Source organism: Papilio polytes, unplaced genomic scaffold, assembly GCF_000836215.1.
Source record: "Papilio polytes unplaced genomic scaffold, Ppol_1.0 DF820678.1, whole genome shotgun sequence".
NCBI lineage: Eukaryota > Metazoa > Arthropoda > Insecta > Lepidoptera > Papilionidae > Papilio > Papilio polytes.
The window spans coordinates 523,796-548,741 of NW_013528526.1; the positions used below are offsets into that span (position 1 = coordinate 523,796).

General features: G+C 40.9%; 1 protein-coding gene across 6 annotated transcripts in view; it reads left to right on the top strand.

Annotated features, from left to right (window-relative positions):
- The window catches only part of LOC106110343 (trithorax group protein osa-like), a 67,817-nt gene extending 44,112 nt beyond the window's left edge, over window positions 1–23,705 (top strand). The window contains exons 5-15 of one of the 6 annotated variants that reach the window (XM_013292134.1): window positions 6,635–6,770; window positions 16,313–16,578; window positions 16,661–16,835; window positions 17,000–17,148; window positions 17,867–17,908; window positions 19,249–19,434; window positions 21,016–21,232; window positions 21,335–21,460; window positions 22,041–22,115; window positions 22,693–22,780; window positions 23,106–23,705. In XM_013292134.1, coding sequence (XP_013147588.1) covers window positions 6,635–6,770; window positions 16,313–16,578; window positions 16,661–16,835; window positions 17,000–17,148; window positions 17,867–17,908; window positions 19,249–19,434; window positions 21,016–21,232; window positions 21,335–21,460; window positions 22,041–22,115; window positions 22,693–22,780; window positions 23,106–23,382 — 1,737 coding nt within the window. In that variant the 3' untranslated portion in view covers window positions 23,383–23,705. Of the gene's footprint in view, window positions 1–6,634; window positions 6,771–16,312; window positions 16,579–16,660; window positions 16,836–16,999; window positions 17,149–17,866; window positions 17,909–19,245; window positions 19,435–21,015; window positions 21,233–21,334; window positions 21,461–22,040; window positions 22,116–22,692; window positions 22,781–23,105 lie in introns of all 6 variants that reach the window. The other 5 variants (XM_013292133.1, XM_013292132.1, XM_013292135.1 and 2 more) reach the window with 5 other exon arrangements.
- The last annotated feature ends 1,241 nt before the right edge of the window (window positions 23,706–24,946 follow it).

Below are 24,946 nucleotides of genomic sequence, written 5' to 3' on the forward strand. Positions count from 1 at the left end.
CGGGAAACACCTTTCGATGACGTATTCGTATTTCGTTTAATTGGACGGTCACATTGTTCCCGCGTGCTCGTGTTTTTTTCCCTCTCTCCTCTCTGATATCTTAAACTCGATCGTGTTGAATGATAAACAGCGAAGTGTGCCGTTATTGTTTGTTGGAGCACTCTCAGCACGTTTATTGCTTTGGATGCTGATATTGGATGTGATAAAAAATATCTATACATTGAATTCATTGTGAAATATTTTCTTGTATGTCAAGTGTACAGATGTTTTTTTTTTACTTTCACAATGTCTGTTGCATAGTAAGTTTAGTTTCTGTTCCGAGTAACTTTCATTATTGTGCTTTAAAGTTGAAAAAGTACAAGTTTTGCAACATGTAAGAAAAATATTTTTGGTGTCAAACGATTGCTAAATATCAATGGTATTTAATCAATAGCGAAATGATGGTGAAACTTGATTGATGAGGCTTCATCAAGCAATATTTCCATGTGCAGTTAATGTGCACTAGAACTCGCTACACGATAATGGTGGACGCAATCGTAACGCGTACAGTAAAGTAAACTATTGCGAGCGGATGAGTGTGTTTTGAACAAACTACGAGGTCAGGTTATTAAAGGTTTCTAATGAGCGATGGGTCTGTCATGCGAGCGATGGCGGGCGGCAGGCAAACATGTCATTTGCTACAAAAACCCGCTGCCACGTTGATTACCGCCTCGTGTTCGTCCACCATCATTTTGCTCGTCGCCGTCGGCCATCAGACCGCGAGCATGTTTTTACAACCGACATACGACAACATAGCTGTCCGTGGAAATGTTTGGCTTGTATGTTTGTCGAAGCGATATTTTAGGTTTAAAATACAACACCATCACAGCAACGACTATGAATTAATGTGAAAAAAGTATGGAATAAGCAATTTTCCGTGTTGTGCAGACAAGTATAGTAGCCAAGATGAAATCTGAAATCAGCTCTAAATACTAATTATCGAGATATGTGTATATTACATGCAAGAAAACTATACTATTATGTATTCCTTATTGTGTTTTAATGACAGCTAGATGTAGAACCAAATTTCGATAATTATATATGTTTTATAAGAATTGTTTGCATTTATGAATGAAACAAAACGAGAAGTTTTACTTACGTAAATTTAATTTGTAATCGTAGTAACAGTAACCTCCATGTTTATACTAATAAGCTTTACGCTTCTGATCTGCGAACTGACTTGCAAACGATGTCTAGAAGTCGTCAAAGTGAGATCCGACCCGCGCTCGTTACGACAACCCCCTCCCGCCACCCTTGTCCCACAGTTCTCACCCCGTCGAAAATAAATAAACCGGGGTGTAAGGCGTTCGACAACAACAATAATAATAATTCGTTCGGGGCCCCATCAGCTGTTTCTCCCACACTGACTAACAGGTGGCCTATAAAGACATACAATAAACTGTACTACTTATGTTTACGTAACTCAACAGTAGGTGCTAGGCTGGGTGCACGGTACACACCCACATTGTAGGCCGAGCGCAGATTATCGCAACGGGTGCCACGTGGTCATTTTAATTGCCGTTTAGATTTCTGCATACTGATTAAACGTGCTTTACACGTGCTTTCGTAAGTTTAGCATATAACATTGTACGGTTTTTTTTCTATTTGTAGAAAATGTTTATTAAAAAGTGTCTTTTATACATGCTTTTTTAGTGTCTGGCATCCAGCCTTTTACCTTTAAAAACTTTATTGGGGAAGTCTGAAGGGTCAATGTCGATTAGTATTGCAGTTTGGCACGTCAGGTCAGTATCGAAGGTAATTGAGTTGCGCTTGCGCCGATGACGAGCCGCTTGCGTAACAATATATTGACGTACGTAACATACGTGTGCGCACCGCACGTGGTACAACAACTAGCCTTGTGAATTATTTATTTCCGAGGCAGTAACATTTTCACACGCCGGTCGACGACCCCGCGGCGACCGCGATCAAAGACGCGACATCTCTGCGCGAGTGACATTGATCATCCCGCTTTAAGACATGCTCGACGATGCAACTGCATATCTCAGTGTCAACATATAAACAACACTAGCGACTTTGAATGAATAAGCTTTGTTATTGCTTGGAAATTGATTATCTTATAATCGTGTGTGAAGTTCTTCTTACTGATGTTAATTTGTATTAGGGTACTCGTTGAAGTTAGGTACATATTTGCAGCCGTATTTGTAGTAGCCGTTGAGATGTTAAGGATCTTGATTGTTTTTATTTAATAGCTTGTAGAGTTGTGAATGTGTTTATTTCTTGCATCTCGAACGCGTTTCCCTTAGAATAGCAAAGAGTTGCTTATTACCTTGTTACTTATTCTGCACATAAGACGTACCTTAAAGTTGTCCTGGAAATTTAACTAATATACACCTTGAAACGATTTGACATAGGAAACTGAGGGTATGTTAGGTATATTCGTGTGTAATTTGCCAGAACACACTGTAACGTCAGCAACAAAATTTGCGTGCGGGTGCGCTGCAGAAATCAAATACAAATTTTGTCGATGACGTTACTAAAAGGTTTTCACGAATATTCCTGATGAACCCCCTCTGTATTGTTAAGAATATAATTTAAAGTCATAAATTAATTTCTATTTTTTTGGTCATGCTTATCTGGTGCTCAACAACAGGAAATGAAGTAAATGTCCAGTTATATTGGGAAAAATCATCGAATCTCATTAAATTATTAATAGAAGCTGCCCACGTTCACAGACCGTATTGCTCAGGACCTACGCCTTGCGAAGCAGAAGCACTCTCGAAGGGTATTTGTGTTCCCCTTAGGGCTACCACCACTTATGATTTGAGCGAAATTCTTCGCAGGATACTTCTTCACTAAATTGGGGATACTGATTTGGCATATGTTTTCGGGTCATAATGCATAATGTGAAATCAGTCACTGCTTCTTGTTTTTTTCCTTCTGCTAAGGATAAGAAACGGATTATGTTTTCTTATAGTCGTCGGCTAAGGAGAGGGGGCTGGCAAGTGATCATTAGTTGTGGTTGTTTTTCGTCGGAAATCTTACATCGATCTCTTTTGAAAGTTAACAACCCTACTCTCCGTATAGGATCCATCGAGCTAGCTAAATATAGTGTGCGCTGCCCTGGAGCGTGGTTTACGTGCCACTGACCTAGCCTCGACAGGGCGTCAGTCATCTGGCTGCAGTCACTCGACTGACACGCTACGACTCACATTATGTGTAGCTTATTGGAAATCTTTACAAAGGAATGGTAATAATTATATACACGATAGAAAAAAAGATAGTTTCATTTCTAAAAGCTAAGGATTACATTGGATTGCATGAGAATTAACTAAACTAGAAAACGTTAGCGTTAGATCAACTTCAAATATTAAATCATAAAATTAGTTAACTAAAAAGTAAAACGCACACATTTTAGCAATACGAACAAGTCTACTTCTACGTACGAAAATTCCCCACGGTGTGTTTTTCCCAACATGAATATCTCAGTTGTGCTTCTCGTTTTGATAATTTCCTTATTCTCTTAATATAAAGTCGTGTTTATCATTTGATACATACGGTTTCTTTGCAATATTGTAACGCAAACTAATTCCTTTTTAATCGCTTAAAGTAGATATCTACAAAAAAAGTACCGTAAAATATCTCGGTTCTATTAAATACTCACAAATGCAACACATGAAAGGATTATGTTCACAGAGGTACATATTTTAACTTTGCAAGCCCCTATATCTTTTTTGTCGTCGCATTAAGTCTGATTAGTCCACTTAGCTGCCGCGCATTACAGCGCCACTCCGAATTAAGAGGCTGCCGTCGCTGAAAACTGTGCAGCGAGAATATCGCGTCTGTAGGTAGTATACAGACGTAGGTAGTAGGCAAATAAAGTTTACATCTCTTCATATATTTTGAATTAAAATAAGCCGACACTGTAGCCACTTTCTTATTTACCCATAGAAAAACTCTTTCAGATGTTATAATAGACACTTGGTAATAAGTAAGCTTTAAATGTATCCGATGCAATATCGTTTTTGGTTATAAAAGTTTAAAATCTTGGAAATCTTAGAATCCTCTGATATAAATGTTTGCGGTCTTCTAATGTCTTAGTCTGGTCCGAAGATTTAACATCATATTTAATTTATGAAATTACGAGAAATATTGCTAAGTGCATGAAATTTTTTGCTTTTAAAGTAATTGTGGTAACCCTGCATATAGGAGTATATAACACGGACGCAGTCTCTCGTTGATGAGCGCCGGATTTGGGCCAAGTGCAGTCGGTCGTCGCATTTATAACGCAACGCAACTAATACTGCCCCGACTCGCGAACGAATCAACTTTAACTGGCTGTGTAGAACCTTTCATTACAAATATCTTTTAGCCATAACTCTAACCTAACTAGTGTGAATTTTAAATTATTCTTAATGACCTGCTTATATTTTCACACCTTACATTATCTTATGCGGTTGTAACTCCTCGTTTCTTCGTTATGCCCTTTTTGACTATCACAATTCACCCTTGAGTCATATCATTGAACATGAAAAACTATTTTCTATCCTAATTTTGCTTGAATATATATATCGTGATTAGCACGTTGCGGAATATATCTTACTGGCCCTTTTTGATAGATTTAGCAATTAGATATTCGATATTTTACGTAATATCGAGTTATGTAAAATATGTCCGATATATCTGAGCTTAACATTGCGTATTTTATAGTAGATAAATTTGTAAATTTATAACGCAACTACAGTGCTCTAATGCGCTACATCTTTTATTCAATACTAAAGTAAAAAGACGTGTCCGCCGCGGAGAACAGTACGAGAGCAATACAGAAACAGAACGTAGATAGAGCGCGCGGCCCGGCATGTCCCGACAGCTTCCAACAATAATAATTAATTGACTCGTCCGTTCGTTATCGTGCTTTTATATTGACGTTCCCGAGCGAGCGAGCGGGCGAGGCGCATTCGGAATGAAATTTCCATAAAAACTTTTGTGCTCCGGCGGACGTTGCGAGCGCACGTTAAAATCGTCGGGCAATAAAACAGCGGCCGGAGCGGCGCGGCGCGGCGAGGCGCGACGGCGCAGAGCGGCCGCGAGTGCGAGCGGGACGCCGACATGCGAGCGGCCGGAGCGCGGCAAAAACATCGGCGCGGTTATCGCGCACTGCCCCCGCCCGCCCCGCGCCGGCCCCGCTCGCTCGCCGCCCGCACCCCTCAGCCCCGCGCCCCGCATTAACCTCGCCGGCGGGGGTCGGCTCAACTTGCCTACTGCTGCCTCGTCGAGCGCCTTCGCTCGCTGTGAACGCGCCCGTTTAGAGAACACAATATTATCGCGAGGTTTTAACTTGGAAAAGCTCGATGTTTACGCGTCCGCTGGGCAGTTAGCTGTCATCTATTGCCGGTTTTGTTGCACCGAATCGCCTTAACGTTGTGGTCGAAACGCGATCGAGCGACGATTGATTTACGAGTCGAGGGACCCACTTCTTTTGAAACGGTAAGTGTATAGCCGGACCACTCGAACCCTCAACGTTGTTCATAAAGATCATTTTGACGCAACGTGACATCACTTTACAAAGGAGCGTCTGTTGCGTAAGGTCTATTAGCAATAGCTCGAGTGGAACTTTTGAAAAGATAGCACCGGTTTTGTTCGATTCCGGGGAATCCTCGTGATGTTTATTTCACGAACGTGCTCTGTGTATAAGTAACCGTTGCCGGCAGCCGGTGCCGCGGCCGAGGTTGTAGTGTCAAGGCGTCTCACATAGAAAATTATTCGTATACTAATTGCGTACGCGTCGTGACGTGCGCATGTTGGTGCGCAATGGTAATGAGGCAAACCAGCTTGCGATGTAAAAAAAATGTTTACACTTTAACAGCCTTATTCCTTCTCCCTTTGCTTATTTGCAGTAAGAATGTCATTTGACCATTAAGAAGAATTCATATTGACATATTGTGCACCTGTCACTCGGCACACCATACGAAATTAAGTTGAAATCGAAATCAGGGTATCACGTCGCGTGTCGTAATTAAACAAGGCAAAACAATTTAGTAATCCAAGTAATCATTATTTTTCCATTTTAACAAAATCGTAATTTATTAAGAAAATATTAAATAATATGTAAAATCATTTGTATTTTAGGCGCATTCTGTATATTACATATACAATGTGAATGATTTGTTAAAGTACGATACGTAACTTGTGCTGGACAAACCAACAAGCATAAATACCTCGGTGAAGTAGCGTACCGTTTCGCTTTTAAAGTTGTTATGACGAAAGTAGGGAAAGGAATGTATCGGCTGGGACTCGTGAGAATGAAGGAAAGTGGACCCCGCGATGAAAGGGCGTGTGGAGTGAACGTCAGCGGGCCACACAGATCAGACGGTAAACGTGCAAAAACAACGTACTCTGTGTACAGATTACAATACCAGTATATACAGTACATGTATCTTGAAAAATATCGATAAAGCTAGGTACGTTTACTTACATTTGAAAAGCTACGGTCAAATTGATCTATAAAAACCATAATCGGTGTAAAAAAAACAAGATTAACATTTCAAGTGTCTCTGTTGCTTGGCTCCTTACGAAGATTGTTTTGAACAGTCAATGTCATCGATATTAATATGGAATGTTTGTTGTGGTGTTGCAGGATCTGACAGGTCAGAACAGCAATGACTCGGGCGGCAGCGGCAGCGGCGGCGCGGGGCGCGCGACCACGCCACACCTGAGGCCTACGCCCAGCCCCACCGGCTCCAGCGGCTCGCGCTCCATGTCACCGGCTGTCGGTATGTACATCGCCATACCATAGATATTATTATTAAGGACTTAATTGCCTATGTAGATTTTCTAAATGTACACTTTTCACTAAACCTAAATATAAATGCCGAGGACACATGAACTTGTCGTCGCGTTGAACGTAAATTGGCAGCGCATAAATCATGTAAAATTCAATCAATCGTAATTGAACGCGTTCAGTATTACATACAACGCAGTTGTAGCGTCACATGAATATGAATGAGCATGGCAACAACATTAATTGCTGCAATTGAGACGACGGTACGTCTCCTCGATTGATGAATGATTGTGTTCAATACCAAGTTTGACAGATTCAAATGACGAATGAGAAACATCGGCGTGTCCACTGCCGCGATCACGCGTGAAGCTAACAAGCAAAAGTAACGCTCCTTTAAACCAGTTATATCAATATTTAGTATCATTTCTCCTTGAGAAGATACACTTTATTGACCTTGTCTTGTTTTAATAAGTATTGAAAAAGTGATTATTTATATTGGGGGTAAAATAGCATCGTTAAAGCACTGCAATGACGCTTATTTGAACTTTATAAGTCTGCCTATGTATGGGCGTTCTATCATTTTGGGATTTTCAAATTCCCTTATTGTTGTAAAGACGGCTTTTTCTCGAATCTTTTCCTGGTTATCTCCACAATTGTTTTCCTGTATCACGTCTTATCCGAAATGAAAGACCTGTGTTAAAAGTTAGTTCTGCAGATTTCTTATTTTATATCAATTCCTTTATTTGTTGTGTTGGAAAACATTTTTAAATCATTAGTGCAATTTAAAGTTGAATGCTGATGCATGCTCCTAATTCGATAAATAATTATTACCGAGTCTGGTAGAAGTTCGTAATTTCACTAATGTACTTACTATGAGTATGCAAGTCTGGTAGTATGTGTTTTGATGGTATATATTTCTATGTTTGTAAAATCTTGTGAATCGTTTGTTGCCGGTAAGGGTGAGAGTAACATCTTTGTGAGGCATGTTGATCGGATTCATTGTGCATACTTCGTCACCGGCAGACGCGGGCTTTCCCGACATTGACCCACATAGCTCGGGCGCCCAGAGTACACCGTATTTTGCCCCTTTTGCGGGCGCGAACCACCCCGTCCTCCCACCTTATGTACGAGTGAGGGGTGGTCGCGGTATATAGGGCCTCGTGAAAAACTTACCCCCCCACCCAGGGGGCGAGCACGCAAAACAGGACCCGCCACCCCCGGGTGTCGACGCGTCAGTCTTACGTGCCGGACCATCATTGCAATCGGCAACAACAATCTTCCAATGTTTTCAAAACACCCACCCAACACACGCCACCCCGGCGACATTTTATACTTACATATTTTTATAAAACCAATCTCTTTCATTATGAAGCTTTATAGGATGGAATGGATAACCAAGTCAAAGTATCTAGCCGTATTAACATCTTTAAAGAAGAGTATTCCGTAATAAATTTTATAAGCTATACAAAGCTAACGAATAAGCGACTTATTCTTATTTTGTCTTGCGTCGGACAAGAACGGCAATGCCGATGTCTGCAGTAGCCTTCCTGTTACTCAGCTCATTAAAAAAGTCCAGTTAAATGTCAAGTGGCCGGCGTTCGGAAATGCTGCTGCGAGTTCTACGTATTACTGACAGTCGTCGCCAGGTGATAGTTGCGTACAAGAATGTCGTATGGGCGATGTGTATACGGGCAGCTATAATTATATCGAATTCAAAGTTACGCGTATTTCATCGGTAGCACCGAACAAACATCGCATTTTAAAAAGAATCCTTATATAAAGTTAAGTTTCTTGAAAGATAGTCGATATGTACCGTAGCGTAGTTTTAGGTTGAAGAAAAAATAAATCTAAACTCGCATTAGGCCTAGTAGTGTTTGGATCAAATTTATTATATTCTCTGGTTTTATTTCCTGTGGAGCACAACTTGAAATCTCTATAGAAGTTAAAGAATAAATTGTCTTAATAGTTGATTAATTGATGAACTTGAAATAGTAGCACTTAGCTTTCATTCCTGGAAAACACATAAATTAAACAGAATCCTCGAAAACCATAAGTTTGCAGTATTTATAGCGTGATAACAATGTTTGTTACTGTCATGCGGTGAGGTAGAAACTGTGTCTAGATAAGCATTTCTCAAAGTTGGCAGATTTATGCGAAGATCTGTAACTCCCTTGTCGGGCTTCCCTCGGAATGTCCTTGAGGGGTACGCCCGTCGAGGACGGCGCATTACCTCTATATACCTACTTACCCACTGTTCGCCGGTCCACGAGATATGTATATGTACCAACGTAAGTATTTATAAGCGTTTGATCCCAGGGATGGGGTACGATTTCATTCATGATTTCGGGATTATTTTAACTATTTCTGTACGTATATGTCGAGTCCTTCGGACTTGTGTGTGTTAAAATATTCTCCATTGATAAAACTCTTTATGTACGTGTTTTCGTAGAATTAAAAAAATTAAACTTGAAGCGTTCACATTTCTTTCAACTTTATGTTGTTTTCAACTTACTGTTGCAGTTAATTACTTTTGAATATTACAGTAGTATGGAATTTTTTATTTCACGGTAACTTTTTATTCCCAATACGAATAGTCTTCAATTGTCGTGAATTTAATATGTGCACGGCTTTTGAGAGAGATTCCAGAGGCGTTATGGCTTAGCAGCGCACTGCTTTCCCTTTAAAATGTATTTCCAAATAGTTAGTAACATGGTACTTCGTTAGTGTTCGCCTTAAAGAGCGTTTCGCCATTTCGTTACGAAGTCGGGGCCTTAACGAACGGCGGCCACAAAGCGATCGTGTTTTGTTAACTTCGCTCGAGCGCCCAACTTGGCTTTCTTAAAACATCGGGCTCGGGCTCGAGCAGCGGGCGAGCGGCGACTGCGCTCCAATACCGGTTGTGTGACCGCAATACGCCTCCACTTCGAAACCCGTCCGCCAGCTCGCTCGTCGTGTCCGCCTCGCCGGACGCCGTCCAACGCTGCTCCAACTCCACTCGCCCGCATGCCTACCGACTCAGAACCGTCGATGTAGCGCGAGCGTTTGTGAGGTTTCTCGTAACTCGACCCTGCGAACTAGGTAGAGGCTTAACACAGTATGACGTCAACCGTTCGGCTCGTCGTCGGGCTTCTCGACTCTCGACAAACACCCAGCTAGCAAAGTCTCATTGGAAAATTATACGACGCGCTGGCACGAGGAAAAAGACATACAAATTCATGATGCTTGAAGATATGTACATTTATAAATTATACCGGCTTACTTAAAGTAAATTACTCCTCGTTTATGTTACTCCTTTTATCATATAAACTGAATGATACTTTTATATTCAACAAATTCTCAATTTTGTGAACAATCTTTTTTTTATGTTAATACAAATGTAATGCAGTCGAGCCAGTAGACAAGAGAGTTTGTTAGTGTCGCTCCCAAATAAAAAGCGGTGTTTATCGAGCGAGCCCGTGTTCGTTTCCAATGCGAGCTCCGTCGTTATTTTAACACAATGAAGCCGCAATACCGCAACTCGACGCGCTCGAAGGTGAATTGCGTATTGTTCGACGCCCGCATTCCGCGTCACTTACGAAAACGACTCTACATCGCTATTTATAGGGCTTCCTTTGCTTTATCCCCATCGGTGCCTTAAGTTGATTAGTTTGAGACTCTAATGCGGTGGTCTTAAGAGCGTATATTGTTGTTGTGAGGTGATCAGTTGCCACGGTATACGGGCGCTAAAAGCATTTCGCAGTCGGCCGTCGTGCGTATCAGCGGTCGGCCGGAGGAATGCCATCGGGCGAGATAAGGCGCGCTGCGGCCGACTCGAACGGATTCTCTGGCTTGATAGCTTCAGCTTTAGGTACTATGACGTAAGCGATCATAGAAAAAATACTGAAGATTGCGATTATTAATGTTTTTCATTTGAATTCGGAAGCGATAGTCATTCAATTGTCCATTTTATCTAATACTTCTTTCTATCCGTGATTACCAAAATTGACTTTGACATTTTCAAACTAGTATCTTTACCATATTATTGAAACATAAAGCTCAAGGACATGGTATTTGTAGAGATATTTAGCTTCTAGTAATTACCTGCTTATACTGCGCAAGTGACAAGCGGCTCTGCCGCTGCAGCAGGTCGGTTGCGTGGCCGCTATCTACATCTCGCCATGCTGCACTGGACACGCCGCGCCAAGGGACACCTCCAGACAGCGGCCCGATTGTCGTGACGTTAAGTGACATGACGTGACGGATATATCCCGCAGGCACATATGAATAAAGCGTTCTCTATGTTGACAATAATACGACTATCGATAAGTAAAGTTTATAATCAATAAATGTAAACGGGTAAATGAATGAAAACACAAAAACCATTAAATTCGGTAACATGAAATAGTCGTAGTTCCTTCCGTAGCAACCTCAAAGTGGTAACAATGGTTTTATTTTAGAAAGGTTTTAAGGTTACATAAATAATAAAAAGACACCTGTTCATTTAAATGTCTGTCGTCGCATAAATTCCGGCGAGCCAGCACGTGCTCCCGCGTCCTTGGAAGGCCGACGACCCCTTTTAAATGAGAGCACAGAAAAAAAACCGAAAGAAACTCTTTTTGCTCGGATCCCGCCATAATGTTTGTTTTGATCGTTTTCACGTAAACGATCCGTCTTGTTTGCTTTTTTTATATGTACAACCCCCCTCCGCCGGATCGGCTCGACGAATCGTATTTATTATTTACAACTTGTCAAGTTGAACGTGAAACATTTGTTACGTATGCGTGTGCAAATAGAAACATAATGGTTACACGATTTCTGTATTATGTTTATTCAATGGGGTCGATACGAAACGAAAAATTTTTCGGAACGTAGAAAATCTTACAGGAATCATAGAAAATATACGCAAATCGTTCTCGAGGTTAAATTATGATACGCACCAAGTAAAAAATATTTAGACTTAGCTGCATGTATTCTGTTTATTGAGAACAAACTTGACATTAACAACGTGGTGATAAGGAAAGAACGCTAACAATACTTGTTACTTTTAGTGTATCTTTAATTTGACTGTCAATCCTCTTTATTTAGGAGAGGCATTTAGCTTTAAGAGTAATAAGCTAACATGTTAATGACTCCGTTGTTCAATGAAATTTACCTATGTGAACCTAATTTCTATACATAATCTGTTAATTATTTTACGTTATGATTAGGCCGAACGATCAAATGTGACATTGGCATAGAAGTTAAAACAGGCATTGTTCAACCGAGCACTTGTTGCATAACCAACCCGATCCAGTTTGCAGCACTCGTTCTAATTGTATTCAGATAACGCCGGAACACAGATAAAATAATCGAGTCAAGGTCGACGGAGGGTTGAACGTCCCACCCTCTTCTAATATCGGATATTCTTTCACTGACCGACTTGTGCAAATGTGACTGACTGTTGTACATCTTAATTAATTCTACGTCGACCCCAGTCTTGCCTTCCCCAGTTTACCAATAGCCGGAAAATTCTTATTCCTTACAGTCATTGGGAACCTGCCTAATCATGATTTTTTTAATCAGCTGGAAAACGAAAATTTCAGTCGTTACGAATTCATTAATGATAAAAATGTCTTAAAATAAATCAATTATACTTCTTCCAAATTAAAAAGTTAAACTTAACTTAAGTCTACAGATCTCCATCACAGGACGGATCTGTAGAGTTAAGTTAAGCTTAGCCTGGCTGCTACGATATTTGTGAGTTATTGAGAGTCAGAGAGTCAATTAAATACGTTTTGATCATGAGAAAAGCTAAAGAAAGCTGTTCCAATAATATAAAAGATGTCCATTGCTGTCCGTCGAACACGTAATCTTGATAACGAAGCCATGCGAGCAAATAGAGTCAAGCGGCAGCGTTCTGTTTTAAATGGGTCGCCTTGCCGGCCGCCGTGTCGTGACTGCGACGTTTTCACTAACTAGGCCGTTTTTATTATCGCCGTTATGCTCACAGACACACACCGACACATGTGACCACGCAACGTCGCTTTATTAGCTTTCATTGAATGCACGAGGATATTTTTTAAATAAAAAATACAACGATGATATTACGTTTGGTACTAAATTATGTTGTGGAAATATTTCGATACTAAAGGTCAATCCTCCCTATGATTATTCATTCGTAAAAGCTACTGTAATTGAAACTTTTTTTACCTACTCTTGTATATAAATTAAAAGAACAATTTAGTTTTATTCTCTACTCCTTTAGATGTGCACTTCATAAAGTTTAATTAGCTACAAAGTACTGAGCTCTACAAATAGACGACGAGGTGATGCGCCTGTTTATTTAGCTTTGCCCCCGCGTGGGCCACACTTGTACTGTCCGGACGTATTTCATTTTTATAGAGTAAACATGTCTCTTACTACGGTATATTAGACAACGTGATTTTTTAATTTTTGTAAATAACTTTAAGCAAAGTGTTGAGTATCTAAACACCAACTTCCGATCGAATTTTGACATATCCAATGCCGCGATATTCAAGTGTAGTCGTAGGGAGACTAGGTGGCACTGACCGTGCTAAATGAAGCACAAATCACGTCAGTAGTAGAAATCTACAGTAAACTTGTGTGAGAACCTGTAATGGTATGGTATCGTTATCTCGCATGTGTCAATCGCTTGTCGCGTGGTGTGCGGGCGGCATGCGCGCAGGAATGCGGCATGTGGTGCCGCGGTTGCCACGACTGCTACCGTCGCTACCGATGCCACCGTTGCCACCGCCGCACTGGCACTGCCGCATTCCTGCACTGTGTCTGTGCAGTGGCAAAAATATCCCAACTAAATTGGATGATTAAAATCGACATGCCACAACTAACCCAGTAACCGAATACCTTGGTTATACAAGATATTTTCCACAGATAGGAATTTTTTAGTGTTAATGGCATAACTCGTTCACGATTTATTAATTCGATTCGATTCGAAAGAAATGTAATATAAACTTGGCAATTATAATTGACATTACAAATGGAATGCAATTTACATTGGCCGCGCGCAAGTCCATGTAATTTGCAAACTTAGAGGTCAATGCCTCGACACAGAATTAGAGCAATGCATTTCGTTATGCTCAATTTAATTATACACGAAAATATAAACATGCTGTTAGTTCACTTGATAATTGCGACTGAATTGTACGAAAAGTAAAGTACTTAGATACAAAAATTGTATTGTAGGTAATATTATATCTATATATTGCTATTTTTATTTATATTTTTCATCACCTCAATAGTATTATTATTTGAAGTAGGGGATCAATTTTGGTGTATATTGTTGGACTAGTGCATGAATAAGTCATGTTGCCGGCACGTGGCGTGGTGTCCGGTGGGAAAGTAAAGGCCTCGGTGCGGCGACTGCCTGCCCTTGACAGAGCGGTTTGTACCTACTTGTACAGCCGCGCCGGACAAGATGCCTTAAGTTAACTCGACAATCAACATCTCAACACTCAATACTTCGCACTCGCAATGACTTCGACAGAGATAATCAAAGGCTAAAACGTCTACTGCCGTAATCAAGGCCATTTGAGTGACTACTATACTCTTCTCTTGTGTAGATCGTTAACGTAAAATCTACAATAAGGGACTGGTTAAGTAACCATTAAAATGACAAACCAGAAGTGTGAAAGTGACAACTTGTAATGAATGGTTATAAAATGCTCCTTTTACTTTTAATATTAGGGTTCTTTGCAGACTTACGGTTACTCAAGAGCGTCGAACGCACCTCGATAATGATTTACTTGATTAGACTAACGGATTACACAGACATAACAATGACTTGCGTTACATAAACATGTTTGAAAGGTCTGTCTATTAATTGAATCAGTTTATTTGTTTTTATACGCATTCAATATGAAATAAAAAAGCCGTAAGAACAATAGTTGGCTTCATAAGAGGACGACTTTAACATAATATACCGAATGCCCTCTACAGTTAAGAGCTTCTTTCTAAAAATGTCGTTAATATTATCTAGGGTTTCATTAAAAATAGCCGTTCTTGCATTTTGTAAGCAAAAAAAGGCGTCGATCCATAGCACCTTTCAAAGTTCCTGATTTTAATGAAAATATGCGGGCGCGTTCAAGATAATTCGCATTCGCACACTTCATGTTGTTTTGAAAAGGACGGAGAGAGCTTGAAAGAGCCCTTAAATGTTTAGTAAAAGGCGTCATTCATTGTTTATTTTTACGAGGTTTGTCGGATCCGGGCGGAACGGATGACCACGTTAGTGCGTATGAAGTCATTAAAGGTCGCCGTAAACAAATAGATATATAGGTGGGCGCATATGGTGACGCTGTTATCTATGATTCACCGGCGCCTCGCCGTCTGCCGGCTGTCTGATTGCGCCGACAAAACGTTTAATGACTCGATAACATTCGATCACCGAATTAGGGGAGACCCCTTCTGATTTTTTCCCACCGTCTCGCTACTTTGGAGGTTTCCCAATTAAGGACAACTGGAGGCGATTCGACGGTATCGACTCGCGTGCCGATCTTTTTGCGCAACGTCAACCTGCAATGTGCTCTCGCGTAACAACCTAATAATATAAGTACACCTTGTACAAGTCCAGATCGACCCACATAAAAGCTGCAATACCACTTTCGTCGTCGCAAATCACCGGCATCGGTGTCTCGGCCTCGGTCAATGCGTCGCGTGCGTGTCGCAGCCACATATACAGCTGCGATAAAGTGCACCAGAGAATTGGCGGGCTTCGGCGCTCACGTGCGCCGGAAAACGAAAGTGATCCGCCGCCTCTCCGCCCCCGATTGATGCGATGCGCCGGCTTAGGCGAGCCCTCGTTAACTGTATTATTCAAATTGATGTGCACAAGTGGCCGTGTCTCTGTGTGCGTTCTGTGCAGCGTGCGCCGTGCAGCCACTCGACACTATGCTTGTTGTTTACTCTCTCCAATTTAATTCACGCGAACGGTGCACATGTTAGGTACCTATACAATGGTCCGTTTTACCTCTCGTGGCCGGGAAACAGATTTCCTACATTTTCAATGTTGCTTCCCTTAATCGTTCCTGGTACGTCAATTTTTAAAATTGATTTTAGCAATCAATTTTGTAAGCGTAAGTTATGGTGACCTCAAATAAAGAAAAAACACAAACAATAATCCCCGAGTAAAAACAAATTATGTAAAGAGAATGGTATTGAAATCACTAAATATTCATATCACTGATTGATGGACATTCTGTAGATTACCTCATGATAACGATATTTGTTTTCCTCTTTAAATTAATATTATCGGTCATTACCTTGGCAGTGATGTCAGTACAAGGTCAGGAGAACTTGTATATTTAAAAAAATGCTAAAGAACACCTTGTTTTGTATTTATTAACCTAATTTTTGCGATAATCTGTGGCATACCTAGCATATTTCAAGCACAGTTTTCAACTTTACAAAAATAGTACAACACAGCCTAAAAGTGTATATTGGTTGGTCGATTGATAGCTAATTTAACACTTGTTACATTTCTCACAGGAATTGCATCTAGTGTTAAGATTATAATGCAATACATGTATTATATTTCAGGAACTCAAAACGTACCAATGCCCCCGCGGCCGTCGTCATCGCTGTCAGACGGCGGCGGACCGGCGGCGCGCGGAGCGGGCCCCGCGGGCGCTGCGCCCGGCGCCATGGTGGCGCAACCCTATCACCACGCGTACAAGGCGGCGCACTACCCACCGCAGCCCTACGGCTATCCGCCGCGCAACCACCACCCCTACCCCTACGCCGGCTACCGGCCTGCGCCGCCGCCGCACCCCCCACATCCGCCACAGCACTATCCACCACTCAAGGTGCGCAAATAGCACTTTTTATGACAAGTCCAATGTAAACTTTATAGATTTCGTTTAGTTACATTACAAGTGCTGTATACAGGGAGCGCGACATATGGGGCCCCCGGGCGAAGCGATGCCGCCCCCGGTGGCGCCGGGCGAGCACGACAACGGTCCCGCCGCGCCTGCCACCGCGCTCGTTACCACCGGACCCGACGGCGCGCCGCTCGACGAGGGCAGCCAGCAGAGCACGCTCAGTAACGCATCCGCCGGTACTTGTAAACTATCGCATAACCAAAGCACCACATAATAAATCGAAACCAACTATTATCTATAAAAACTATCTGATGTATTCGTGCAGTGGTTGTTGAATACGTTCGTTAGAGCATCTAATCAGAGTCGTATTGTGCTATATACTAAGTGATGACGGTGCATATTTCAGCGTCGGGCGAGGAGCAGTGCGGGTCTAAAGGGCGCAAGGAGGTGGGTCCGGGCAGCGCGGCGCCCTCGCCCTCGCCCGGCGGCGGCTCGCACTCCTCCATGCACGATGACTACGACGCGCCCGCAGCCTGGCGCCCGCCCTCTAGTCCCGTGAGTCCGGCTCTGGCGACTCTGCCCGCCACACGACACAACACTCATAATGCCACAACACAATACACCTTTAAACACAATATTAAAAGTAACAGTCAAGTTTTGACTTAACAAAACAGTTTTATACAATATAAAGAAGCAATTTAAACACATACCTAAATTTAACATTAATGGCAAATAAAAACAAATAATACATAAATCTGCACAGTATATTTATAAATGTACAATTCATTGTCAAAGATAAATACCATCAATCTAAATGATTTGCTATCGAATTGGCGTTATCTTTTCATTGACCAGTGTCGAAGTATCAAAGCACGGGTTTTTAAACACCATTAGCTACATTTATGAAGTATTCACATCAAGTAATATGCTAATCGATGTGACTAACTTATACCCCAACTCCTAGATTGATAACTTGAATTGAATAACCAACCGGTGAACAAAAATTATCACTAATGACTACATTTGTTTAATGGGTTATTGGTAGTCCAATGTAACTTCTCTAAAATCTACCCTAAGGGAAGCCTTTAGCATCCACCTTAGTGGATGTATATTCATGATTATAGTATATTGAAATGAGAAATTTTCTACATAATTTTTGTTCTTTGGTTTAGTAATTAGAAACCTTTGATATTTTTTGTCTTTAATATATACCTGCTTGTTGTGTAGTGTGGGAGTGAGAGGAAGGAATTGCATTATATGTAATGTATTTCAGGTGTTTAACAGTCACATACCGCCGGAGTCCTACAGATCAAAGGTTTATATCAAGTCAGATAGTTGGCATGTTAGCTCTCTGTAATACAATTCTAACAATTAACACATCACACTGCATGTAGTACCTCATCGTCTAGTATTTCCCTCATTAAACGGCTGAACTTTATAATGGATCATTTAGAAGTTTAAATCCTTTAGAATTTTTACCTTTTAAAAGTTTTTTTACAAATGGTCCGGCACGCCCGGTGTAATACCACGACCACACAGAAGACAGACGTGAAATGGAAGCAATTCCGTGTTTCGTCTGATGAGTGTGGTGCCGGAGGCCTAATTTAAGTCCCTTTCTCTTTATCACCCTTTTCTTATAAGGAGAGGATGGGAAGGGGAAGTGGATTTGACGTTGGAGGAGATGCATAGGAAGGGGAAATATCCTCTTTATGTGCGTCTCGTCCTTCGTCGTATAAGGGTAGGCAACGCATCTGCAATTGCGGATGTCTATGGGCAGCGGTCGCTTCGCCATTTTGGCGGATTCAAGCGGCCGCTTGCTCGTTTGCCACCATATGAAAAAAATAAAAAAAAAAGAATTAAAAATAATATCGATTATTTGGTTCGGTCGCTCTAGTGATGAAGTATGATTGCTTTGATGAAATAGAAATATTTTGACCACAAATTAGTTACGCTTCCTTGTTTTAAAATAAAGAAACCATGTCATAGTTGAAACAAGCTGGGACTAAGGAAGATTTTTACTTAAGCTTTTAGCTAATTTCTTCACTCTTGTAAGTCTTAATGGTTAAAAGATATTCTTCAGCCAACCTAATTTACAATTCAATTAATATGTTCCGTGCTACGAATATTTTGGTATTGTGGACTCTCGAGTCGGTGGCAACCATCGAGTATACAAAAAATCTTGCTTGTGCTTCAATATGTTTACTATTTATGTTGTAACAGCTTTTTAAAAATCTATTTTTTCATTGTTTGGTGAATGGTTATCGATTATTACAAAAATTGATTTTTAACGGTTTAAAAAGTCGTCTCCGCTTTCAGCTACTCTTTATTGCCCTTTTATGTAGTTTAATGTCTATTCAATCATGCTTAAAACTTCTTCTTATTTGTTATTTTGTATGTCATGCGTATATATTTATTACATTTAGTTCTAGTTTGTTATAAGTTAGAACCAATAGCTTATTTAAGAAGACTTATTTAAGAGACTGGCATGAAAGTAAACTAAGCGTAGGCTCCGAGCCACACATTGGTGACTTATAGTAAGCTGATCCTTTGAACTCGAAGGATTCGTCGTCCTTTTCATTTATTTTGTAGCTATCTAACAGTTATTAGCAGAGTTTTGTGTCGTGTTTGCTACATGAATGCGTGTGTGGACAGAAGTCCGACTCGCTGGGCAAGCTGTACGAGATGGACGACGCGCCGGAGCGGCGTGGCTGGGTGGAGCGGCTGCTGGCCTTCATGGAGGAGCGGCGCACGCCCATCGCCGCCTGCCCCACTATATCCAAGCAGCCGCTCGACCTCTACCGCCTCTACCTGCTGGTCCGCGACCGCGGGGGATTCGTTGAGGTATCAACATACAATATAACATAATACAAAACTAAGCTTAACATTACTTTTATTATACTAGCTTTCGCCCGCGACTTAGTCTGCGTGAAATTAAAAATGAATAATAAAAAATGTAGCCCAAATCTAATTGATAACGTAGCTTTTTAATGGTGAAAGAATTTTTGAAATCGGTCCCAGTATTCTTTACGTGAATGAAATACATACAAAAATACGATTATTTTCTCTTTTTATTACTAGAATAGATATGCTTTAGTTTCAATACATAATGGTACATTTCATTGTTCTTCTATCTAGCATCTTTTCACTAGTCAAATATATAGTATCTGTATTCGTGAAGTACATCGCGGAATTTAATTTGCTACAGTAATTTCAATATTATGAAAAGCTTTTGATCAGTAAACATGATTGATACTTATTAGATATTTTCCTAGTACAAAGACACGTAGCAAGCAAACCCGCTATTCAATTACTTTTAAGACTTTAAACGTGATGCAACCGCGTCTCAATACAGCGCCGTCGGGCTGATGCATACAGCTGAGACTAATCGACTTCTAGGATTTATGTTGTGCATGTATCGTCGGCTGTGTGCGAACGACCGCCATAAACTCGCCGGCTTTTAACGATAGTTAATAATTTTTTATCATTAGAGCTCGCTGAGGCCGCTTGCGATGCACGAACATTGTCAGCGACAGGGATGTACAGTGTAATGCAAATGTCGATTAGAAATTATCGATATTTAGTTCAACAACACAACTTTATACAATCGGTACTCAAGTAGTCAACATTAATACTATCAAGCGTTGTAAATTTGTAGTTGAAATTACAGTTTAATATTACCTCATGCGTGACATAATTCTATACAATCATATCGATATCAGAAGATAACATCGATATCACGATTATTAATACATTTGAATGTAATGTTTTGATCATCGATATTTGTGCGCCGGCCATCCCTAGTTGGCATCCGTAAGGCGAGCCAGTCCGTTGCCAACCGCCGAGGGCCGCTCACGTGTCCGCTCTCCGTTGGGAAAACTTAATATTCTCAACGGTCGGCATGGTGAGGTTTCCACTCATTAAATAAACCGAGTTATCGTCTATTCCAAGGAATACTGTAAAGTAGACGGTTTATGTTCGCGCGGCGGCCGCGGCGCTTCGTGCTCGCGATGTTTGCTGAAAACTTTACACTTGACGTGTTCGGAATATTAGTTCTCGATTTATGTTAGGACAGTTGCGTTTGTGCTGCACCTTCCCGTTGCTAAAGTAATGAATAACTAAATTATGTGTACATTCATCGCGCAAATACAATTTCTTGTGCTTTTATACTTTCGGTTTAGAAATATCGTTAAATTTATGCAAAATGTTCTTTTTAAAACACGGCACTAAAGTCAAGTAATGTGTAAGTGCAATTTTTAATAATCATAGTGGTTTAACTAAATAGAGTTGTTTCAAAATGCAATATTAATTTCTTGTTCCCATGAATGTGTTTTTATTGATTTATACTCTTAAAAGATGACTTTCTGATCCTAATGATGATTTATTATTGTTTTATGGCTATATGAAAGTGTTTAATATCCTCAGGTCACAAAGAACAAAACGTGGAAGGATATAGCGGGTCTGTTGGGAATCGGCGCCTCGTCGTCAGCGGCCTATACGTTGCGGAAACACTATACAAAGAATTTGCTCGCATACGAATGCCACTTCGACCGCGGAGGAATCGATCCCCAGCCTATTATCAACCAAGTGGAGGCTTCGACCAAGAAGAAGGGGGGCAAATCTAATAATACTGCAAGTGCTGGTAAGAACTCTGCAATTATTTAGAGCTGAGAAACCTGTAGTACGAGAGTTCCATAATCAGGTAATAATTATTAGTATCGTAGTTAACTGTTATGTTTATTAGCAGGGTCATCGAACTCGCAAGATTCGTTCCCGTCCGGGGGCGGCGGCGGCGCGCCCGCGGCCCCCGGCATGGACGGCTACGGCGCGCAGTACGCCGGCTACCCGCCGCCCAGCACGCAGCCGCAGGGTAAACATATACGCATTACGACATACACACACAACCACCAAACATGTATCATTTGTACAATAATTAGGTGATAAACAAATACAACTAAAACTACATCATTCTCACATTTCATTTAGCAATTGGTCAATAGTGACTTGTAGATGTTAAATATATAGTTGCATTCGCGGGTAAAAACGTTTTAGGCGAAATTAATGCACATGTGCCCGTGCCCTAGCTGCACTATACGACGCTGTACATGAGCTCTAGGCTAGCACTAGATGACCTAGCGGTCCTAGACCATGCAGACACGAGCGTGGCCGCTTGTTTTCTTTATTTGTGCTACTTCCGGCTAACCATGTGTGTTACTAGCTAACAAAGTCATGCGTCTTAATGCTTTCCACTAACTCTTCTAATAGCACTGTCGATGTAAATATTGCCATCAACAATTCTTTTATAATGTGATTTTTTGATGGCCGTATTTTGGGGATAATATTAATGGAAATTTATTGATACTATTCTTAACACTGTGAATGAGACAAACAAGAAATATCAGTAAAATTTCCGTGTAAGTAGCGGGTAGAATAAAACCATGTGGTTGTAGGCGGCGGGCCGGGCGGCGACAACCTCGCCGCCTCCAACCCCTTCGACGAGCCGCCGGGGCCGCGCAGACCCCCAGGTACTTAACCCACCACCGGACCCCTACACAACCCAACACGTGCACATCATTCTATTAACCTTCCTAAAACAACGTTAAACAATCAATAAAATATAGAAATAACATTTTATTAACGACAACTAAGAAAAATTACAAAAATCATTTGGTTACAATATCATCAACCTCCTTCCATTACTGTAATGTACACTCACTTTGGGGTCATATTCTCTATGTTAATTGTAAATAAGGATCACCTCACCTACACATTCTGTCCTGTCTCTTGCTTGTTTATTGTGGCTGTTTTGATATGTTTGCTCTTCTGTGTGTTGTAAATATTGCACGATTTTTAAAATTATTTTACCATTAGTGTTTGTAAAATGTTAAAATCAATAGTTTTATATGTTGCTTTCATTTAAAAGAAATGAAGAACGAATTGTTAAATAATGTCCAAGCTCGTTTAGTTAGCTTATTACACGTAGTTTTTTTTTTTTGTTAACAAGTGTATTTTAGGGTGTTTTAATATTTTTGGGCTTTTATATGTTTTTTCGACTACAGTATGTTTAATTTTATATCTAAAAGAGATTTCATCGTATTTCAGGTTACCAACAAGGATACGGGTATGAATACGGATCTCCATACCCATCGAATAGGCCTGTTTACCCTCCTTATGGTCCAGAAGGTGACAGGTATGTGGATTTAATTCAGAACTTGTATCAATAATATACCTTTGTCTTGTAACATATGCAATAAACAAAATTGTAATTTCTAACTTCCGTACAAATCTGAATTGAATTTATACAGAAGTTTAGAGAGAAATAAACGATATTTATAACATAACATACTTATTTTGCTTCCAATTACATTTGCGCCGAATTAAAAAGAAAAAAACCTTATATTAAAAATTTGTGTTTGACAACGTTTTGCTACATGAAAAATACTTATTTACCATTGATGAGTTAGTTGTAAATTATTTTGTATGCAATATATGAAGTGTTGTGTTTGTTGTTGCAGAGCGTACGGCAGCGGCGAGTACCGGTACGGGGGGTACGCGGGCGGGTACCGCGCGGGCGCGCCGCCGCCCCCCGGCACGCCGCCCCCCGCGCAGCCCTACCCAGACTACTACCGCGCGCAACCCGCGCCGCACCCGCACCCGCAGCACGCCCCGCACCCGCAGCACGCGCCCCACGCCCCGCACGCGCCCCACGCGCCGCACGCCCCGCACGCGCCCCACGCGCAGCACTCGCCGCACCCGCAGCATCCGCAGCACACGCCCCCCATCGAGGTATGACAACTACTTACTCTACATACACCTATTGTCTTATTATATCTTACAGCAACTTATAGCCGTGCTATATCGTAGTATGATATCTGGAAATGATGGAGGTCTATGGAATGATCTACTAAGCATACTATAAGATACTTTTATTGTCGATACATCACTTCTTTGAAAGACATTATACAATGCTATTACTGATTGTCAGTCTATATGTCATTTGCCACGTCTAGATCGATCCACTGAACTCCATCGTGGCTGTGAATCATGTATGCGGAATCAAAGTATAATACTTCATCGAAATTAATAGGAACATGTGAATTTTTACTCGTAATATATGTATAAAAAACATTACTTCTATTCCTATACCCACTTTTCATATATCAGAAATGTCAATTTGTTTTCAACAACATTATTAATAACAAATACTTTTCATTAGTTGTAAAAATATCTAGGTATCTCTAGCTGACTTGATTTTAATATTTCCCTTCCAGAATCTTAGTTTAAGTAATTTTATAAAAGTTGAATGATTTATTTTAGTTATTACAATAGCTTTATTGACCAACGATATAGCATGGTTGTTATGTACGAAAATTAATTGTACGTTTAAATGTGCTTTCATATTGCTCTAGTGTTTGTGGACAATTGTTTTTAAAATTGGAAGTGAAAATGTAGATTAAAATATCTCATACTCTATGTTTAAAAATGTTTAGCGGTTTAAAAGGATTAATAGTAGTAAGTGAGGTATGGCGGGGCAATGTCGTCGTCGTGACGGTCTGTTTGGTGATGTGTAGATGTGTGGCGGCGCGCCGGCGGCGGGCGCTAGTCTAATGAGTTCGCAGCTCGCGCGCCAGCTGGTGGCGCCGCTGCCCACCGCGCGGCCCTACGTACGGACGTTTGTACCACGCACTCGACACCGCTTCCCATACTATTGGCAACTACGGGCTCCATACACACGCACGCACCGGCCCCGCCCCCCGACACGCCCCGACCCGCCAACGCCCCGCCCACAACCCGCCACACTCCGCCGAAACAAACTTAAGCAAGGTTTTACCTTTTAAGTGATGTCAATTTAATGGGAATTTTAAAAGTCATAGCAATGACTTTTCCCCAAGTCCTAAATCCTCACATTTCTTGTTTCAAAAATCATAAATACCTAAGTTTTTTAATATTTTGCAACAAAAAAAAATCGTAATGCAGTTAGAATTCTCCATAAACTATTTCCAAAATTGACCAATTAGAGTACGGCGGCGGGGAGCGAGCCGGTGGGGGGCCGATCATCAGTGGTTTTGGCTTCATTATATTGAAATAATACCACTCGCTTAACGAAATTTCAGCTATCACTGTTAATTTTTCTTCTGTTTACGTTTTTAACTAAATTTTGGCTTGCGGTGTTATTAATTGGCTTATCGAACATCGGACGTCGGAAGTCGGCGTCCGCTCAAACTGTACCAAAACCCGTTTACCTATCAAAATTTAACAAAACCGTTTTAAATGAAATGGAAGTCAAGGTATAGAGTGTGTGGTGGTGGCATTACACGTCGAATTATATTGACCACTGAATCATTTGCATGCATTT